Source organism: Nannobrachium achirus, assembly GCF_963921795.1.
Source record: "Nannobrachium achirus genome assembly, chromosome: 14".
Classification (NCBI taxonomy): Eukaryota; Metazoa; Chordata; class Actinopteri; order Myctophiformes; family Myctophidae; genus Nannobrachium; species Nannobrachium achirus.
In genome coordinates, this window is record NC_137821.1 from 55243492 (window position 1) to 55261425 (window position 17934).

The 17934-nt window shown below is 45.0% G+C and overlaps 1 protein-coding gene across 1 annotated transcript; it reads left to right on the forward strand.

Annotated features, from left to right (window-relative positions):
* Window positions 1-5316: 5316 nt before the first annotated feature.
* Window positions 5317-11231, forward strand: gpr185b (G protein-coupled receptor 185 b; the record flags this gene model as incomplete). Its single annotated transcript, XM_080741704.1, has 4 exons — window positions 5317-5652; window positions 7935-8201; window positions 8786-9139; window positions 10974-11231. The coding sequence occupies 4 exons, from the start codon at window positions 5317-5319 to the stop codon at window positions 11229-11231; spliced, it is 1215 nt and encodes a 404-aa protein (XP_080597830.1).
* Window positions 11232-17934: the final 6703 nt, after the last annotated feature.

Genomic DNA, 17934 nt, shown 5'->3' on the forward strand with positions numbered 1-17934 from the left:
GCCCCCCTCCCACCCCTTGTCTCCTGCCCCATCTCTCTCACTCCGGCACTGCGCTGCTGTTCTGCAGCTGAAATAAGACGGAGGTATTATTGTTGTTGTGTGTGTGTGTGTGTGTGTGTGTGTGTGCGTGCGTGCGTGTGCAATAACAGCCCACCAATAATAATACACGCCTATCTGTGGTGTGTAGAATGTACACAGAGACTTGTTTAAGCCTCGGTGAAACACCATCAGGATTCAACCTCCTATGTGGTTTAATAATAACGTTCAGCGCGCACTGTCAAAAAAACACCCTGGGTTTTACGGTGTGTGGGAAATGATGGTGACCTTCCCCAGCCGTTTGCAGTCATTGGCTTGGAGTGTGTGTGTGTGTGTGTGTGCGTGCGTGCGTGCGCGTGCGTGTGTGTGTGTGTAATGTGCACCCACTTGCGCGCTAGCACGGGGGAGAAAGAGAGAGAGAGAGAAAGGGAGGGAGAGATGAAATATAGAGAGTGGGGGGGAGGAGTGAATAGAGAGAGAGATTTTTGTGAATGGAGCTCCACAGCCTTGGCGCGCTCGCGCGGGCTGAGCTAAAATTAGCCACCGTGATTTTTTCCCCCCCCTCCTTCTCCGTCCGCGTCCCTCCGTCTGTCTGTCTGCCCGTGTGCGGCGTGCGTACGCGCGATCGGTATCAGGAGTCCAGGATTTGTTTTGGACCGGTGGAGGGGGGGGGGACACGTATCACACGGACGGCAGCGGGACGACGAGAAAACAATCAGGACGTCGGCTTATTCAGCGTTCTTGCGAATGCATGCAGACATTTACGCGAGACGCGCCGACACCACCACCACCGCCAGCGAAGAGAACCATCAGCCATCATGCCGGGGGACGTCATGCACCATTTTTGGTCGAGGCTTCTATAAATAGATTCTTTTATTTTTTTCTTTTTTTTTTTTTTTTGCATCCCGGGGTTGTGATGGATCCAAGGAGCCTGTGGACAGTGGATGTCTCGTGCAGGCGCTATTTCTCCGGTAAGGGCAGACTTTGACTGTGCGTGCATGCATGCTGTGGTGGTGGGGGTCCCTACCGCCCTTGGAAGTGTTGTATATATGTATATATATATATATAGCGGCTTTGGATGTTCGTACGTAGTGCAATACGCGCAATGATGGATGGGATTTTCTTAATTTGAACTCTCGGGAGTGTACAAATGGAAGCAATTTTGGGTCCATTAAGGTTCTATTTGTTGTACTGTCACGAGTTAACGCTCTTTTTTGAGAGTGTAAGAAGGTGTTACGGTATAGGGCATTTTGTGTGTGTGTGTGTTTGTGCGCGCGTGTGTGTGTGTGCCACTCTTTTTTTACAGTGTAAGGTGTTACGATATAGGGCATTTTGTGTGTGTGTGTGTGTGTGTGCGCTCGCGCGTGCGTTCGTGTCCGTGTCCGTGCGTGCGTGTGTGTGCGCGCGTCCACTGCTATTGTGCGCCTGCTAATGACCCGTCGGTGTGGCGTGTGGGAGCCAGTGACGTGCGTTCCCTGAGTCAAAGACACGTACCTTTTTTTCTGTTTGTTTTTTTGTGAATGGATGAAAGGGAGAGCGAACGGAGGAACGAACGAACAGGACGACGAAACAAACGAGCCGGGCCAAACGAATGCGTAGACGGACGGGACATGTTGCAACTTTGACGCGCGTCGAACACGTGCCGCCACCCTCAGCGAAGGGGGCGGATAACGCAGACCACGCCTTCATTCCATCGCTCCCCCCCCTTTTTCCCCGGCCCCTCTTTCCCTCTTCTCTCACCCTATTTGATACTTTAGCTATTGAAATATAGCAGATATACAAGCTCGCAGCGTTGCAAGCTTGTAGATCTGCTTTTTTTGAAAAGTCATGAAAATGTGTGCAAATCTTTGAATACATTTTTAACATTTGTAAGGGGGTGGTCCCTGGAACTAAATGTTTTGAGATGGGGGTCCGTGACCAAATACAGATCATTTTGGGGGTCCTTCGCGTGAAAAGGTTTGAGCATCACTGACATAGAAACATAGATAAAAAAAAAAAAAAAACCTTAGAAGTATTTGAAATATTCAAAGACTTGCACAATGTTCACGATTTTTCTAAAATATATCTGCTATTTTTCAATAGTTAAAGCACAAAATAATGTTCCCAGTCTAAATGGGTTAAACACCCCTCCCCCTATGAAGAACATTCATGGGGGGCCCGCAGTGAATCCTTGTACCCAGGGCCCAGAATTTGGTGTGACGCCCCTGCCCCCCTCACCTTCCTCCTCTCTCCCACATCCACCCTCCTCCCACCTTTCTCTCATTCATTTTTTTTTTTGCGTCTCCTCCGCTTGTGCCTTTCCCTCCGCCCATTGCTGTTTCTTATCCTTCTGTTTGTTTGTATTGTCTTCTCTTTCCTTTTGTCTCAACGTTTCCTTGTTGTCGCGGCGCCTCTTCAATTTTGACGCTCCCCTCCCTGTCTTCCCTGGGTAAAATGTTGATTTTTTTTTTTCACCCGGTGCCAATTGTCTGATGTAATCCTGGGTGCTACACTCCCTCTGCCAACCTAGGTAGACAACGGACAGACCTCATGCTTCCTTCTATGCATGAGTCCAAGTTGCTTCTTTTCACCCGACAGGGGGAGTTTCCCTGGCTGGACGTAGCACGTGGAAGGAAAACGTTATTCCAACCAGTTCCTTTCCCCTCCATCAGGCACCCCGGCTGGCCAGGGGGAGGCATTATTGAGACCAGGATTACTGCATGTTTTTTACCCCATAGATGACACGGGGAGAACTTGCAAACTCCACACAGAAAGGCCCTTTTGCCATCCCAGGAAGCAAAATTTGGCGCTTTTAGACTGATTAGCACGAAAAAAAACCCTAAGGCCTCCGACTAATCGTGCCAGCTCAGCTGCAGCTCTTTACAGACTGTTGTGCAAAGACAACCTCCGACAGAACTTATAACGAAGATTTGTTCAAGCTAAACTTATAACAAACTGTCTCAGTATCACGTTCAGTCTCTGTTTGTTTGTGTCGCTCTTCTGCGACCTGGCATTTCCCAAGGACCCTAAGCACAACGGTGGGGGCAAGGAGGTAGAGAGCGCATCACTAATTCGAATGACACCCGTAAATGGGAACAGGCTAAATTTGCGTTGTCTTAAAGGAGTAGTTCACCCCCAAAATGACTTTTTTTTCTATTGATTAGTCACGCCATGGAGACTAGAGTTCAATAATATTTTTTGGTTTTTATCACATTCCTAAGACAAAAATTTGATTCGAGTAAATTTACCCCCGTTGATTCCGGATGGGGACCCGTTTTGAAATGGGTCCCCATCCGGAACAAATGGGGGTAAATGTATTGTTATCACATTTTTGTCTTAGGAATGCGACAAAAACCTAAAAATATTATTGAACTCTAGTCTCCATGGCGTGACTAATCAATAGAAAAAACGTCTATTTGGGGGTGAACTACTCCTTTAATGCGTATTTCTGATAATTCACTTCCTATATTCGAATACGTTTATGGAAACATGACTATTGGCGGTGGACGGGGCTGAAGAGGAGCAGAGACTTGTTAAGAATGAAACCAGGCTCCAGTAAACTAAATAGTGACGTCACGTCCGCTTTCCACGATTACAATGGGAGTCGGCGTAAGTGTCAGAACTCTCTCTCTTCTATGGGTCTGGGTGATACGCCCGCCTTACATTGATAGGTTTCTCACAACCTAAAGCCCCGCCCTACATTTGTATACTGGACTTTTGAGACGTGAAATATTTGAATAAGCGAGCAGGGCCAGACTTAAAGGACAACTTAGTTTTTTCTTAGAACAAGGGTTCATATTTTAGGTTGTAATTAGAGAAAAGAAAAGATGAGTGCTAAAATGTTTTCATTTACTGCTTTCTATCGTTTTAGCCAATTTAGCAAATTTTATTTAAGTGGTTAACCTGGGGGCCTGCGTGCAAGCCACCTCCTTTTAGCCGGAGACACAGTCACCCAAAATGTGAGATGACCTGTGATGTCAAAAACTCTGCTTTAAGTAGCATGTGTGAGTCATCACTTGTTTTCACTCTTATTTTTTACCAATATACAATGGCCATAACCTTTTTTTGCGATGTTTGCGGCAGAGCGGACCTCTCATCCTGTGGACCTTAAAGGACAACTTTAGTTTTTTACAACAAGTGTTCATATTTTAGATAGTAATTAAATAATATAAAAGATGAGTGTTAAAATGTTTTAATTTACTTCTTTCTATTGTTTTAGAGATTTTAATTACATTGATTTCAGTGGCTGGGGGCATGCGTACAAGTGGCTAAATATGTCTTTTTACAGAGAATAAGCCCATTCCCAAGATGCACTGCAATCTTTCATGGGCAGATGTGACTTCTGGGGTTACTGTAAAGAGCAATAAAGAAATTGCAGGCTTATTGTGTCTAAAAAGACATTAGCCACGTGTACGCATGCCCCCATGCGTACGCATGCCCCCACATTAACACGCTAAACGTGCTAAAACGATAGAACGGAGTAAATGAAAACATTTTAACACTCACTTTTATTTTCTCTATACCATCTAAAATATGAACCCTTGTTGTAAAAAAACAAAGTTGTCCTTTAAGCGCCGGTCGACTCCTAGATCGACTATGTCATTATGGACGTCCCTTCCGATCGACTTTAATTGACTTTTATATAAAAGCATTGTTTAAGCTTTTATTTGGGTTAATAGATGGAGCAAATCGGTTTCCTTACCTTCAGCTGGTAATAACACGAGACCGTAAAAAAAAAGGATACGATTATGATGTCACCGCTAAACCAGGCCTTCCTGTTTACAATAGCATCTGCTAGCCGTTAGGCTCAATGCAAACCATCCGACCCTTACGCAGCTTCACTAGGTTTTCTGTGTGGCGTCTGTATACGATCCGTTTCCCAGACCGATGGTGGTTTTAGACGATCAAGCACAAATTGAACAGGATTGAGCACAGATGGTGGGCCGCGGATCTCCCATTGTGAGTCAATGGAGCGACGTCACTTTCCCATCCTTAAATCATGGTTTAAACATGGTTTCTTCTGAAGGTTTTAGTGTTACGATGGCGCACTCTAGTGGTCTTTTTTGTGGTGGTTTATCATCATGGCTTTGAAAACAATGAAATTATACCCTATCATGTTGATAAAATATAGCTGTTTCCTGGCGTTATTAGCGCACATCCATATTTTAAGTTGGCTGGGAGTGGGTTAATGACCAAACTAATAGACAAAAAAGAAATAAAAAAGTAGGTTTTGCAGGTTCAACCCTAGTCCTTGAGCTTTCGGGCCCTGACTATTTCTATAATCTTTCTCTCTCTCCAGCTATGATCCTCTCCCTGGTGGCAGCAGCAGCGGCCATGAGCAGCGGCGGCGGCAGCCTCAACGCCTCCTCCCCGCTCCTCCTCCTCAACCCCTTCGACAACGCCTCTTCCTCCTCCTCCTCCTCCTCCCCCACCCCGTCCTCCTGGAACCTCTCGGGCGACGACCCCGTCGCCAACGCCAGCGCCTCGGCCTCCATGATGGGCGACCCCGGCGGCGTGGGCACCGTGGTGGCGCAGACCCTCGCCACGACGGACCTGCCGTTCCAGTCCTCCACGGGAGCTACGGGTGCCGGAGTGGTCATGATGACTCCGGCCGTGGCTGGGGTGCTCGTCCAGGAGGTCAGTGTAACGGGGATGTTCAGTCAAGTGCACACATAAGACATCAAAGGGGGCTCGAGCCCCTAGCCCTTTTATCCGTCTGTTAAAAAGTGCCCTCTCCAGACCATGAATGCTGTTTTTACTGTGGTGTCTTGGTCTGGCTCCAGGGCCACGGCAAAAAATGGGGAGACGACACGGAGGTTAAATGCAAAAGAAAGCGTGCAGTCTATTTACAAAATTAATTAAAGGTAGAAATTAAGCAAAAAGTAAACTTTCCAACTCAAAAGGCAGGGAAACAACTGCCCATGTTTAACAGAACCTAACTAAAGCAACATAACAGAAAAGTAACAGCTTCCCTCTGAGATGGCCTGGAGAGGACTGAGGAGAGAGAAGAATGTTAAGCCGGTATTTTATAGTGTTTGGGGAGGCACTGGCCAGGTGTCTCCCCTTCAGCTGATTGCCTCAGACTCCACCCTCCAAACCAGCACTGCAACAGATCATGATTAGTGCTGGCACACACCCACATAACCCTTTAAGGCCATGGGGGCTGTCACAATGGTGAAAGAAATTGATTATGCTTTGATTACGCTGAGCTTTGATTATGCTTAGTTCAGTATGGTATCAAGCACCAAAAATAGCCGTCCTTCAAGCTCACGACGCGCTGTACTTTTACTTTTGGTACTTTAAGTACATTTTGATGCCAAAACATTCAGACTTTTACTGAAGTATATTATGAATTACATACTTTTAAAGGACAACTTTTACAACAAGGGTTCATATTTTAGATTGTGATTAAAGAATATAAAAGATGAGTGTTAAATTGATTTCATTTACTTCTTTCTATTGTTTCAGAGATTCTTATTTCAGTGGTTGGGGGCATGCATACAAGTGGCTAAATATGTCATTTTACACAGAATAAGTCCATTCCCAAGATACAACGCAACCTTTCATGGTTGGATGTGACTTATGGGGACCAGAAGTGTTACTGTAAATAGCAATAAAGAAACTGCTGGCTTATTGTGTCTAAAAATACATATTTAGCCACTTGTACGCATGCCCCCATGCGTACGCATGCCCCACATTTTAGCACGCTAAATGCGATAAAACAATAGAACAAAGTAAATGAAAACATTTTAACACTAACTTTTTCTTTTCTCTAATTAACACTTTGAAAGCCACGGGGAGACCCTTAATATTAAAACCGGAATATACCGGACATCTGAGCAAGGAGTCTCAGCCGCTCCGTCTTTTACCGTACTTTGTCATTAAAAACGAAATAAATGATTTTTATCCGAAAATCGGCGATCGTCTAACCTTCCCTAGTCACCACTCGTCCATCGATAGCGCATTGCTCATCTGACATGAAGCAGAAGTGACGTCAGGTCAATTCCTTCCAGAGGCTCCCAGCAGCCGTTCATTTTCTGTATATACGTTAGTGCTCGCATAGCAGGAGTGCTGCGGGCTATGCGAGCGAAACTGTTCATATCTACTCTTGAGTCATCCGTGGATTATTTGAGCAGACATTTACGTGAACGGATTGCGCACGCGAAACGCACGGGGAGAAGACGCCTCGGCCAAAACAGCCACTCTATCCCAATGGAGATCCAGATAATCACGGTGAGCTAACGACCTGGGGATTGAAAAAAAAGAAAAAACAACGGCGCGGTCCAAGAAGGAGGGGTTTATAAACATAATATTATGTCTCAGATCATAATACAATAATAGAAATTTCACGGCTAATCTACAACAAGCCATTCTATTTCGGCTAGCAAAGTGTTAATATCTAAAATATGAATCCTTGTTGTAAAAAAAGTATTTCTACATTGCAGTATTGATACTTTTACTGAAGTAAAACATCTGAGTACTTTTTCCACCACTGGGCAAACGGCGGTCCGTGGCTCAAACGGCAAACACATAACAGCCCTCGATTCGAAAAAGGTAAAAAAAACACCCGATCAATCGATCGATAAGGTTATATCGACTTTCAACCAGGGGTGTTGTTGCCTGGATTATTCATGAAGCTTTCCCGGAAGAGATTGGCCGCTAGTTGCGCTGTTTTTTGCTCTGATCACATTCTCCCATGTATCCCTGCGGTTGCATGTGAGCGTTGGCAGCCAATAGCATTCCTTATGATTCCTGGGGTACCATTCAAACAATGATGGCGACACCCATACAAGGGACAAAAAAAAAACGAATTTTCGCCGCATAGAAACCAATGGCTTCGCATCGTCCATATTTTTTTTTTACAGTCTATGCTTTCAAGCAGCGAACTAATCATCAATTTTGCATCCCCCCCCCCCCAGGTCAGCCCATGGGACGTGGCGCTGTGCGTCACCGGCACGCTGGTCTCCTGCGAGAACGCGCTGGTCATCGCCGTGCTCTTCTACACGCCGGCGCTGCGCGCGCCCATGTTCATCCTGATCGGCTCGCTGGCGGCCGCCGACCTCCTGGCCGGCCTGGGCCTCATCCTCAACTTCTCGCTGGCCTACCTGGTGGTCCCCGGACCCCCCGCCGGCGACCTCCTGGCGCTGCTCTCCGCGGGCCTGCTCATCGCCGCCTTCTCCGCCTCGGTGTGTAGTAGAAATTAGGGATCGACCGATTATCGAAACGGGCGATAATCCAAGTCGATATTCATAACATTTATCAATATCGCAAAATATCGATATAAAAAAAAAGTTGAAAAAATGTTCTATATATATATATATATATATATATATATTTTTTTTTTTTTTTGCATATTGGTTACTGATTTTCACCGATTTCCTGCTGCGGAATACGTTTTTTAACACTATTCTAGTTATGTGGTGACTAGATGTGAGCCTCTAGACATTTAGGATGGGAAAAATATATAAATTAATTAACCACTATTTCAAATTGGGGGATACATTTTTTTTTTTTTTTACTCAAAATGCATATCGATTCATAATATCGGTTATCGGCCTCTTTGATCACGACTTATCAATATCGAAATCGATCACGAAAATCCCATATCGGTCGACCCCTAGTAGAAATATATACGACTGTCAATATATGTGTGCTATGTGTATTCGTCACTCTTCACGGATATTTAAGAAATATCATTTTATTCATATTCACTCTACATTGTGGAACTGCAATTTTATACAATAGTAAGATTTTAATTCATCTATTGCAGGTGCTCAGCGTGCTCGCCATCACCGTGGACCGCTACCTGTCGCTGTGCAACGCGCTCACCTACCACACGGAGCGCACCGTCAAGTACACGTACGCCATGGTGGCGCTGGTGTGGGCCTCGTGCCTGGCGCTGGGCGCCGCGCCCGCCCTCGGCTGGAACTGCCTGCGCGACGAGTCGGCGTGCAGCGTGCTGCGGCCCGTGACGCGGGGCAACGCTGTGGCGCTGGCCGGCGCCTTCCTGGCCGTGTTCGCGCTCATGGCGCAGTTCTACCTGCAGATCTGCAAGATCGCCTTCCGCCACGCACAGCAGATCGCCGTGCAGCACCAGTTCCTCGCCATCTCCACCACCAAGGGGGTGTGTAGTAGATTATTGCGACCGTCAAGTCACAGTTACTATCTAAACCTGTCAGTCAGTCAGTCAGTCAGTCAGTCAGTCAGTCACACGTCACACGTCACACTTTTCCCCTTCTCATATCTCCGCCACCGTTCCCCCGGTCCATGCCAAACCGTTGCCCACACTTCTTGGCTGCCAATCCACTACCTCCACCCCTCATTTCTCACATGGCCCTCTTCTAGCATGAGGCCGATTCTTGCAAAACACATTTATGCAGTATGTCTACACTCATGTCATCAACATGGATCTGTCACATTTAGTGCCACCATCAGGCTGATTTTTTTAACACTTTTTTGAACACTGCTCCTACAGATTTTGCCCTAAAATCACGCAAAGCGGTACACAGTATATCTATTCCAGAGTCATCTCATCAACATGGATCTGTCACATTTAGCGCCACCATCAGGCCATTTTTTACATGTGACCTGGTGGTCGCTTATCTACCAATTTAGGGAGTCTTACTGGTATATTTATCATGATTGATTATGTGTGACGTTATTAGAGTAGATCATGTGTTCATTGATTCTATTAATATCTAGTTCTTATGATACATCATTGATACGGGATAGCTTGTAAGAGTCTAGATGTCTCACTAGGACTGAGTAGCTAGTGTTTTGGTAAAGCCTATCGTGTTATGGTACAGCTCGTCCCAGAGGCCTTGGAGCCACAGAGTATAACTCTGGTGTCTGACCATTCTTCTGGGCAGAACTACTTTACCACTCACCAGAGTGTTAAACTGTACTTCTTATCATGTTACATAAAGCATAACCACCACCACTTAAATGGCTTTGCACACAGGCCCGTTGCGTTTTATTTTTTATTTTTATTTTCGTTTACTGCATGATTAAAGCGCATTGAATTTGGTGTGCAATGTAGTGCGGAATCCTCACTGCGGATCTGAAAAGGAGTCATTAAAAAGAGTCAATAGGTTGTTACCGCATGCGCAAAGACGCACGAGTTGAACTGCACTGCCGCAGCTACTTGCCGCACGGCAAATTCGGAGCAGGTGTGCATGCGGTCATAGAGAATCATTGGTTTCTAAAAAGAATAGAGGGTATGCGCGTGACATCATCATCATACCAGGAAGTTATGTGGGAACGCCTACTGAGTGGCAAAAAAAACAACTTTCTGGACTTGACAGACCATACACTAAACAGAAAAGTCCTATCTGATTGCATTAAGCAACGTTAAACAACGTTGAACTCACTTTGCCACTCAATTTGCCACTCGATGTGCCACTCGATTTGCCATTCACTTTATGCATGCGCATACCCTCTATTGTGCCTGTCTGCAAAGCCCTTAAAGAGGTGGTGCCATAGTTTTGTATTTTTCTGGTTTTCGTATAGGAGGTTGACAGTACTTCATTAGACCCCCTGGTGTGGTTGTTATGAGCAATCATGTATTACCTTTGTATTTGTTATTTTTTTCTTGGAGGCTGCCACCTTGTGGGTCAAAAATGCCAGTCCAAAAACACAGATACAATCACATCATAGAATCAACCCCTCCCCTTTTACCATTCCCCCAACACTGTGGGTGTGGCTAACTTCAGCTGGGTCACCACCCACCATGACAACCAAGGCATACTTAATGAACTGGCGGGTGTGGCCACATAAAAACCTAATTTTAACTCTTTCTGTACACTTTTTTGGAAAAATAATCTTCCTCCTAGTATAATCATAATAGCTGATAATCATGTTTTAGAGGGGGAAAAAAATCATGGCACCCCATCTTTAACGCATTGTCTTGTCTCCTCATTTTCTCACTGGTCCTTGATTGATCTGAATTCCACCTGCAGGTGTCCACGCTCACGGCCATCCTGTGCGTGTTCGGCGCCTGCTGGCTGCCGCTGGCACTCTACGCCGTGGTGGCCGACCGCACGTACCCGCCGCTGTGGACCTACGCCGCCGCACTGCCGGCCGCCGCCTGCTCGGCCGTCAACCCCGTCGTCTACGCCTTCCGCAACCCCGACATCCAGAAGTCGCTGTGGGTGGCGTGCTGCGGCTGCCTCTCCCACAACCTCTCGCTGAGGCCCAGGACTTCCAGCGACGTGTAGCCCTCCTTTGAATGTTCTCGTAAAAAAAAAAAAAAAAAAGTTTTCCGGCTGGACGGCCGAGCGCGCAGCGCGCGCGCGGTGTTTGCGGAGAGGTCGGAGAACGAAGGGAGGCGAGAGAGAGAGACAGAGAGAGAGAGAGACGGACAGAGAGACAGAGAGAGACCGACAGAGAGAAGACGGGCACGATGGGAACGGAAGTGGACCTCTCGTCATGCGAGTACCGGCTAAACGTGGCCACCATGCAGAAGGAGTGGAAGAAGATGAAGAAGAAGAAGAAGAAGAAAGAGAATGCGTAAGAAAGGGATGGGAGTCGATGGTGGGGCGATCGCATAAAAAAAAAACATGTTTCGAGCCTTCGAGCTGTTGGTCATAGCACTGTAATCCTCAGCTCAAGAGACGAAGCGATGTATCGCGATGGAAATGTTCCGAAACCAACTGCAAAAGCCTGAACAAGGTAACCTCTTGTTTTTCTTTTTCGGTTAGTTTTTTTCTTTACGCTGGTGGTTTAATGCCGGACGTTTTATTTACCATGTTATGGTGTTGGACCAAGTGGGAGTTACACGAGTGGATAATATGCCTGGCTGACCTGTTTTTTTTTGGGGGGGGGGGGAGCATAGTGTCGCTCTCGGGCAGAAACCTTGTATCTCCAAGTTTCACATCCATATCGTCTGGCCAAAATCTCTTAACTCAATTTTTGAGGTTTGAGGTTTTTGATCTTTACATCTCAGTGTTCATTAAAATAATATTGAACCAAGGAAAGTAGTAAAACGTGCTTGGGACAAAACCTCCTAACTCCACAATTTCTGCCAAACCAGCTAACTCCTCCCGATTGGCCCTCTCTTTTTTTTCATAAATATGTGCTATTGAACACCCTTTACGTCTGTGTGTTGGTTAAAATACTATTGAACCAATGAAAAGTAATAAAAAGCCCTTCGGTCAAAACCTCCTAACGCCACTTGAGCTCATTTTCCCGAAAATTTACATTTTGGAGTTAGGAGGTTTCGGCCCGACAGCAGAGATATGTTCATTTCATAAAGTAAAGCCCCGCTTCATCATACAAGACCGTCGCACAACACTGCTTGTGGATCGGCTATTTTTGCTAGTCTAAATCATTTTTTAAATGATGAATACAAAACGAACGGTTTTGGACATACAAGGTTTCCACCCGACAACGACGATATAGGTATGACGGGCTACAGCGCCACCTACTGGCCCCTGGGGAAACGTTATGCAATCAGAAATTGGGTGAATCCGCGCTTTAAATTATTCGTTTTGTGCTAGCTCGCCCCCTATTTACTTCAAACGAAAACGAGCTAAATATTATCTATACACAATGTGAATGAGTGACCTTGACTTCTCGTATGAGCCATCGTCGCAACGGTGGGCCTGTTCTCCTTTTTGAAAAAAACAAAAACAAAACAACGACAATACAATATCCCTCTCTGTGAAACCTTTATTTTTATTTTCCGTTTTACAAGGCAGAATCCCCCTTCATCCAACGCAGGGGTCTTCAACAGGGGGTCCGGGACCCCCAGGGGGTCCCCCAAATCTTCCAATCCTTTTTAGATTATGAACTTGAACCATTGTGTCCATATTCTGAGAACTGTAGCCAATAGCCGATCTACAAGCCGATCTACAAGCTTACAAGCGCTGCGAGGCGTTGTGAGCTTGTAGATCAGCTATTTTCGGGTAAAGAGGTTTGGTGTAGAGGGGAAAAAGAGCGGACTAAGTACGGTGTAAAAGGCCAGGTTTATTAGGTAATGGCGGCTCAAGTGATTACATATCTGAAAACACAAATTGACATGAATCCAAAATAACACTGATGATTGTGCAGTCAAACATGAAACTATGTGGAATCTATACAGGTTGTGGGGGTCCCGGCTTCATCTCTCTCTCAACTAAGGGGTCCACAGCCTGAAAACGTTGAAGACCACTGCTCTAATGGATGATTAACTAACAAGCAGGGTTTTGTGGATATACACTGCGCCGACCCATTAGTCTTTGTGAACTGACATTCAAATCACACTGTCATAATCGAAATCAATCATAATTGGATGCATTAGCAGGTTGTCCGTCCGCGGAGCCCATTTACCGTCTGGGTCTAGTTTTTTTCACCCACTGCCGTCAAATAACAACATCCATTCAGAGATAAGCAAATGAATTTCCGACCAATACTACCACGTGAAAATAGACAGAGATTAACATCGCTTCTCCGAAAATGGTAAATTACTCGTGGTGTAATGCGACCTTCCTGAGCGTCAGGCACGTGCACACATAGACATCAAAGGGGGCTTGAGCCCCTGCCCCTTTTACCCATCTGTAAAAAGTGCCCTCTCCAGACCATGAATTCAGTTTTTACTGTGGTGAAAGAAATGCAAATGCTCCCTCTTTCCCATGCCATAACCACCTGAAGGCAGCAAGAGAATTGCCTTCTCCAAACTCTCCTGAACTTGAATGCAGCTTCTTATGCTGAAATAATTGCCCTCTTTGAGTAGAAATCCATGCCGTACACCAAATCTCCAGTATTAGCCCTATTCACGGCCCGCCCACTCAGCAACTTCCTGGTGCTGAAGTCCATTTTGAAGGGTATAACCCTGCTAAAGGCCGCAAATCTAATGCAATTTCCGAATAGTAAAGTATAAAATACGGCTAGCATGATCAAGAACACAAGATAGTAAGAGGCACAAAGCATTACAATTTACTTCGAAATAATGATTTGTTGGCTTTAAGTCCAGCAATTTCTGTGAGAAATTTGCTGAGTGGGCGGGCCGTGAATAGGGCTTATTGGCTTAATTATGCTTAGGCTATTTTCGGTATTAACTCATTCGGAGTTTACGGCCGTGAAGCCCGTAAATTTCTCTATGTCTTTCACTGCTGGCTTCTCCTACCTGTTAACGTAGGCTCTCATCCAGTTCCCATCGTGCGTGATCGGACACTGCTATGCGTCGTGTGTTCGCGTATTTCCATCAGCTTCTCAAATCCTTTTAGATTTTTACAATTGATCAATAAGTTCTCCGTCTGTAAGCCGCGGAGTTTAAACAGTAAGGTAACGGGCCAAAATAGACGACGGACCATCGGCTTCCGGTTTAGGGGCTCAATGCTAACGGGTCCGCCCAATAATGTGTCCGTGTAGAAACCGATCACGGAGCATTAGTTCCGGCCTATTTTAGTTTCGCTTCGATAAAAAAATGTTTTTTAATTAATTTTTATTACATTTACGGGTTCTACGGGCATGGCAGAGAAGGGGTACAGAGGGGTATTTTGGTGGCAGAGCTTGAGTTAAGCACCGAAAATAGCCTACCTCCAAGCTTGGAGGTCGTCTATTTTCGATATTTTCACCAAAAGGCCCTTTTAGAAATGTCAGCCTCTGCCTCTCTAACGTTCTCTGCACGTCCCTGCGTAGCGTATCGTCAACCCGGGAGAAAAAGAAAACCTTGAGAAAACCCATGCAGGAATCCAGGCCGCTATATCAAACACTTAGCGGTCATAATGGATACGCCGATACACAGGGACCCGTGCTAATTAAACAAAGAAAAAAGGCTATTTATGGAAAGTGTCTATATTTGGGGGGGACCGTCGCAGCAGTCGTCCTTGCCTGTTATGAAACCACATCTGCTCTCTGGTGGCGAAAAAAAAGAAGAAAAAAAAGACTAGGGCTGTCACAATTATTACATAATTGTCTAATCGCAATTATTTGGCATAATCACGATTATTTTTCATAATCGTTTCCACGTTGAAAAAATGTCCCATATATTTTTTAAAGTAAAAAAAAAATAGTGTAAATAGATCGGCTATTTACACTATCAATGTTCTTTTTTTAAGTTTAAAGTTGTCAAACATGTCAGTTTTCTTTTTTTGTATATTTAGGTTATGTGTCATATCTGCCATGTGCAACTTCAAAGCCTAAAAGCCGAACAGAAATGTAATTGTCAACGACAAAAACACAATTAAATCGTTAATCGCAATTATTTGAGAGAAAATTCATCGTCATGTAAAATTTCATAATTGTGGCAGCCCTGGGAAAGACCGCAAAAAGCTGCCTTTTCAGCCCTCTGTAACGAAGCGACAGAGAAACACAACGGAGAGAAAGCTTGGTTTCAGGACCAAGGACAGCTCCACTGCGGAGAGCACAGGCAGAGCGACCCTGGGAAAGCACTAAAGAGAGAGAGAGAGAGAGAGAGAGAGAGAGAGAGAGAGAGAGAGAGAGAGAGAGAGAGAGAGAGAGAGAGAGAGAGAGAGAGAGGCAGGCACGTGCACAGTGCACACAACATAGACATCTAAGGGGGCTTGAGCCCCTGCCCTTTTATCCGTCTGTAAAAAGTGCCCTCTCCAGACCATGAATGCAGTTTCTACTATGGTGTAAGATGTGCAAATGCCCCTCTTTCCATGCCATACTTGGGTTGGTTGAACCACGTCCGGGTCAAACTGAACCGCGTCCCTTTGGGGCAACACTGTGCCCTGTTCCCAGGGGTGTCACACCAAATCCTGGGCCCTGGGTACAAGGATTCACTGCGGGCCCCCCCATGAATGTTCTTCATAGGGGGAGGGGTGTTTAACCCATTTAGACTGGGAGAGCATGATTGCGAATTATTTTGTGCTTTAACTATTGAAAAATAGCAGATAATACAAGCTCACAGCGCGGCACCGAGTGCCGCGCTGCGGGCTTGTAAATCTACTATTTTTGAAAACATTGAAAAAAGTCTTTGAATATATATATATATATATATATATATATGTGTGTGTGTGTGTGTGTGTTTGTGTGTAATAATTTTTTTAAACCTGTTTCCTATCTCAAAATATTTAGTTCCAGGAACCACCCAGAAACACATTTTTGGTTAGAAATGTTTGCTTAAAAAATACATCTATTCAAAGATTTGCACACATTTTCATAACTTTTCAAAAATAGCGGATCTACAAGCTTGCAGCTTGTAGATCTGCACATTTTTAATAGCTAAAGTATAAACTAATTAAGGCCCCTCCAACCTTGGGCCCTAGTAACTCAGTCCCACTTCCCCCCCCCCCCCCTTGTGACGCCCCTGCCCCCATCTCTCTCTCTCTCTCTCTCTCTCTCTCTCTCTCTCTCTCTCTCTCTCGCATGTTTTTCACACCTCTCCCGCTGGCTTACGGTCGCGAATTATGCATGAGTAGGCAGGCATACGGCTTCTCTGGTGTAGCTGAACATGCCTGGTGGTTAAACAAGACGCGCTGCACGCGCCGCGGAAAGGTTGACGGCAGCTGGTGTTTTTTTCCCCCCTTTTTACCTTTTTTTTCAAAAGGCAAAGGGTGGCCCTCGACGTGAGCTGGCTCTCGTCTGTCTAACGCCGTGGTCCACTGTATCAAAAGCGCTTTTTGTATTCTCTGTATTGCAGCGGTTTTCAACCTTTTCATATCAAGGCCCATTATGTATTCAGCGGTTGAGCCACGGACCACCTTTTGATGACATTTAGCCTCTCAGATACGAAACACAGAATATTTATTTTATTGTTGGATAAGACTTTGTCCACAATTCCACACACTGATGTTGGTACCATAGCAGAGATGACTGGAAAAAAAATCATCAAAAATTTTTTTTTTCCTATGTTCACTAATTGTGTTTAATTTTACACACTCACGAGTTAAAGATCTACCAGTAAGACTCCCTAATCGGGAGATAGGTGACTGTTAGTTTGCATGTATACACACTGCATAAAGCAACCTCATGGTGGCGCTAGAAGAGGGCCATGTGAGAAATCAGGGGTGGAGGTTGTGGTTTGCCAGCCAAGGAGTGTGTGTGCAAAGTCTGGCATGGATAGGGGCAACGGCAGAGATAAGAGTAGGGCCAAAAGTGTGACGTGACGTGACGTGACGTGACGTGACGTGACGTGACGTGACGTGACGTGACGTGACGGACAGACTGACTGACTGACTGACTGACTGACAGACAGCCGGTTTAGCTTTTCATAGTAACTTGGAAACCACTTGGTTACCAACTCTCCGCGAACTTTCAGAAATAGTGAAAATAGACGACCTACGGTACAAGCTTGTAGATGGGATATTTTCACAAATATTTGAAATAGGGATTGAGTGGTTCATTCATAAAATATTCGTAGTTTTTGTGACAAGAGTCCCTTCCTAGTAATGTCATCAGCTTCAAACAACAACAACAACAACAACAAACCAAATACTTTTTTTTACTACAATACTACAATACTCTGTGGTGGGAAAAGTACTCAAATGTCCAAATGTTTTACTCAAGTAAGTATCAAAGTATCAATACTGCAGTATAGAAATACTCTTTTACAAGTAAAAGTCCGGAATTCAAAATGTACTTGAGTAAAGTACCGAAGGTATTGGCATCAAACTAGTACCAAAGTAAAGGTACAAATGTTTTAAAACAGCCGATCAAGGTAGATAATTCCAGGCCCCTCCACCTTGGGCCCTAGAAACTCAGTCCCAACACGGTTCTATTGTGAAAATAGCTGATCTACATGCTCACAACGCCTCGCGTTGCGAGGCGTTGTGAGCATGTACATCGGCTATTTTCAAATTTCTGCCTCTAATATTTGACAATATGGAGAATGTTTATTTTTATTTTATTTTAGAGGTATTAAAAGGGTCTTAAAGACCTTAAATTGTCACTTTAGAAATCTGCAGATACCCTGCATACTTAAACTTTATGTTGGTTTGTTTACTTTTGAGAGAAAAAACAATGTTGCACATTAAG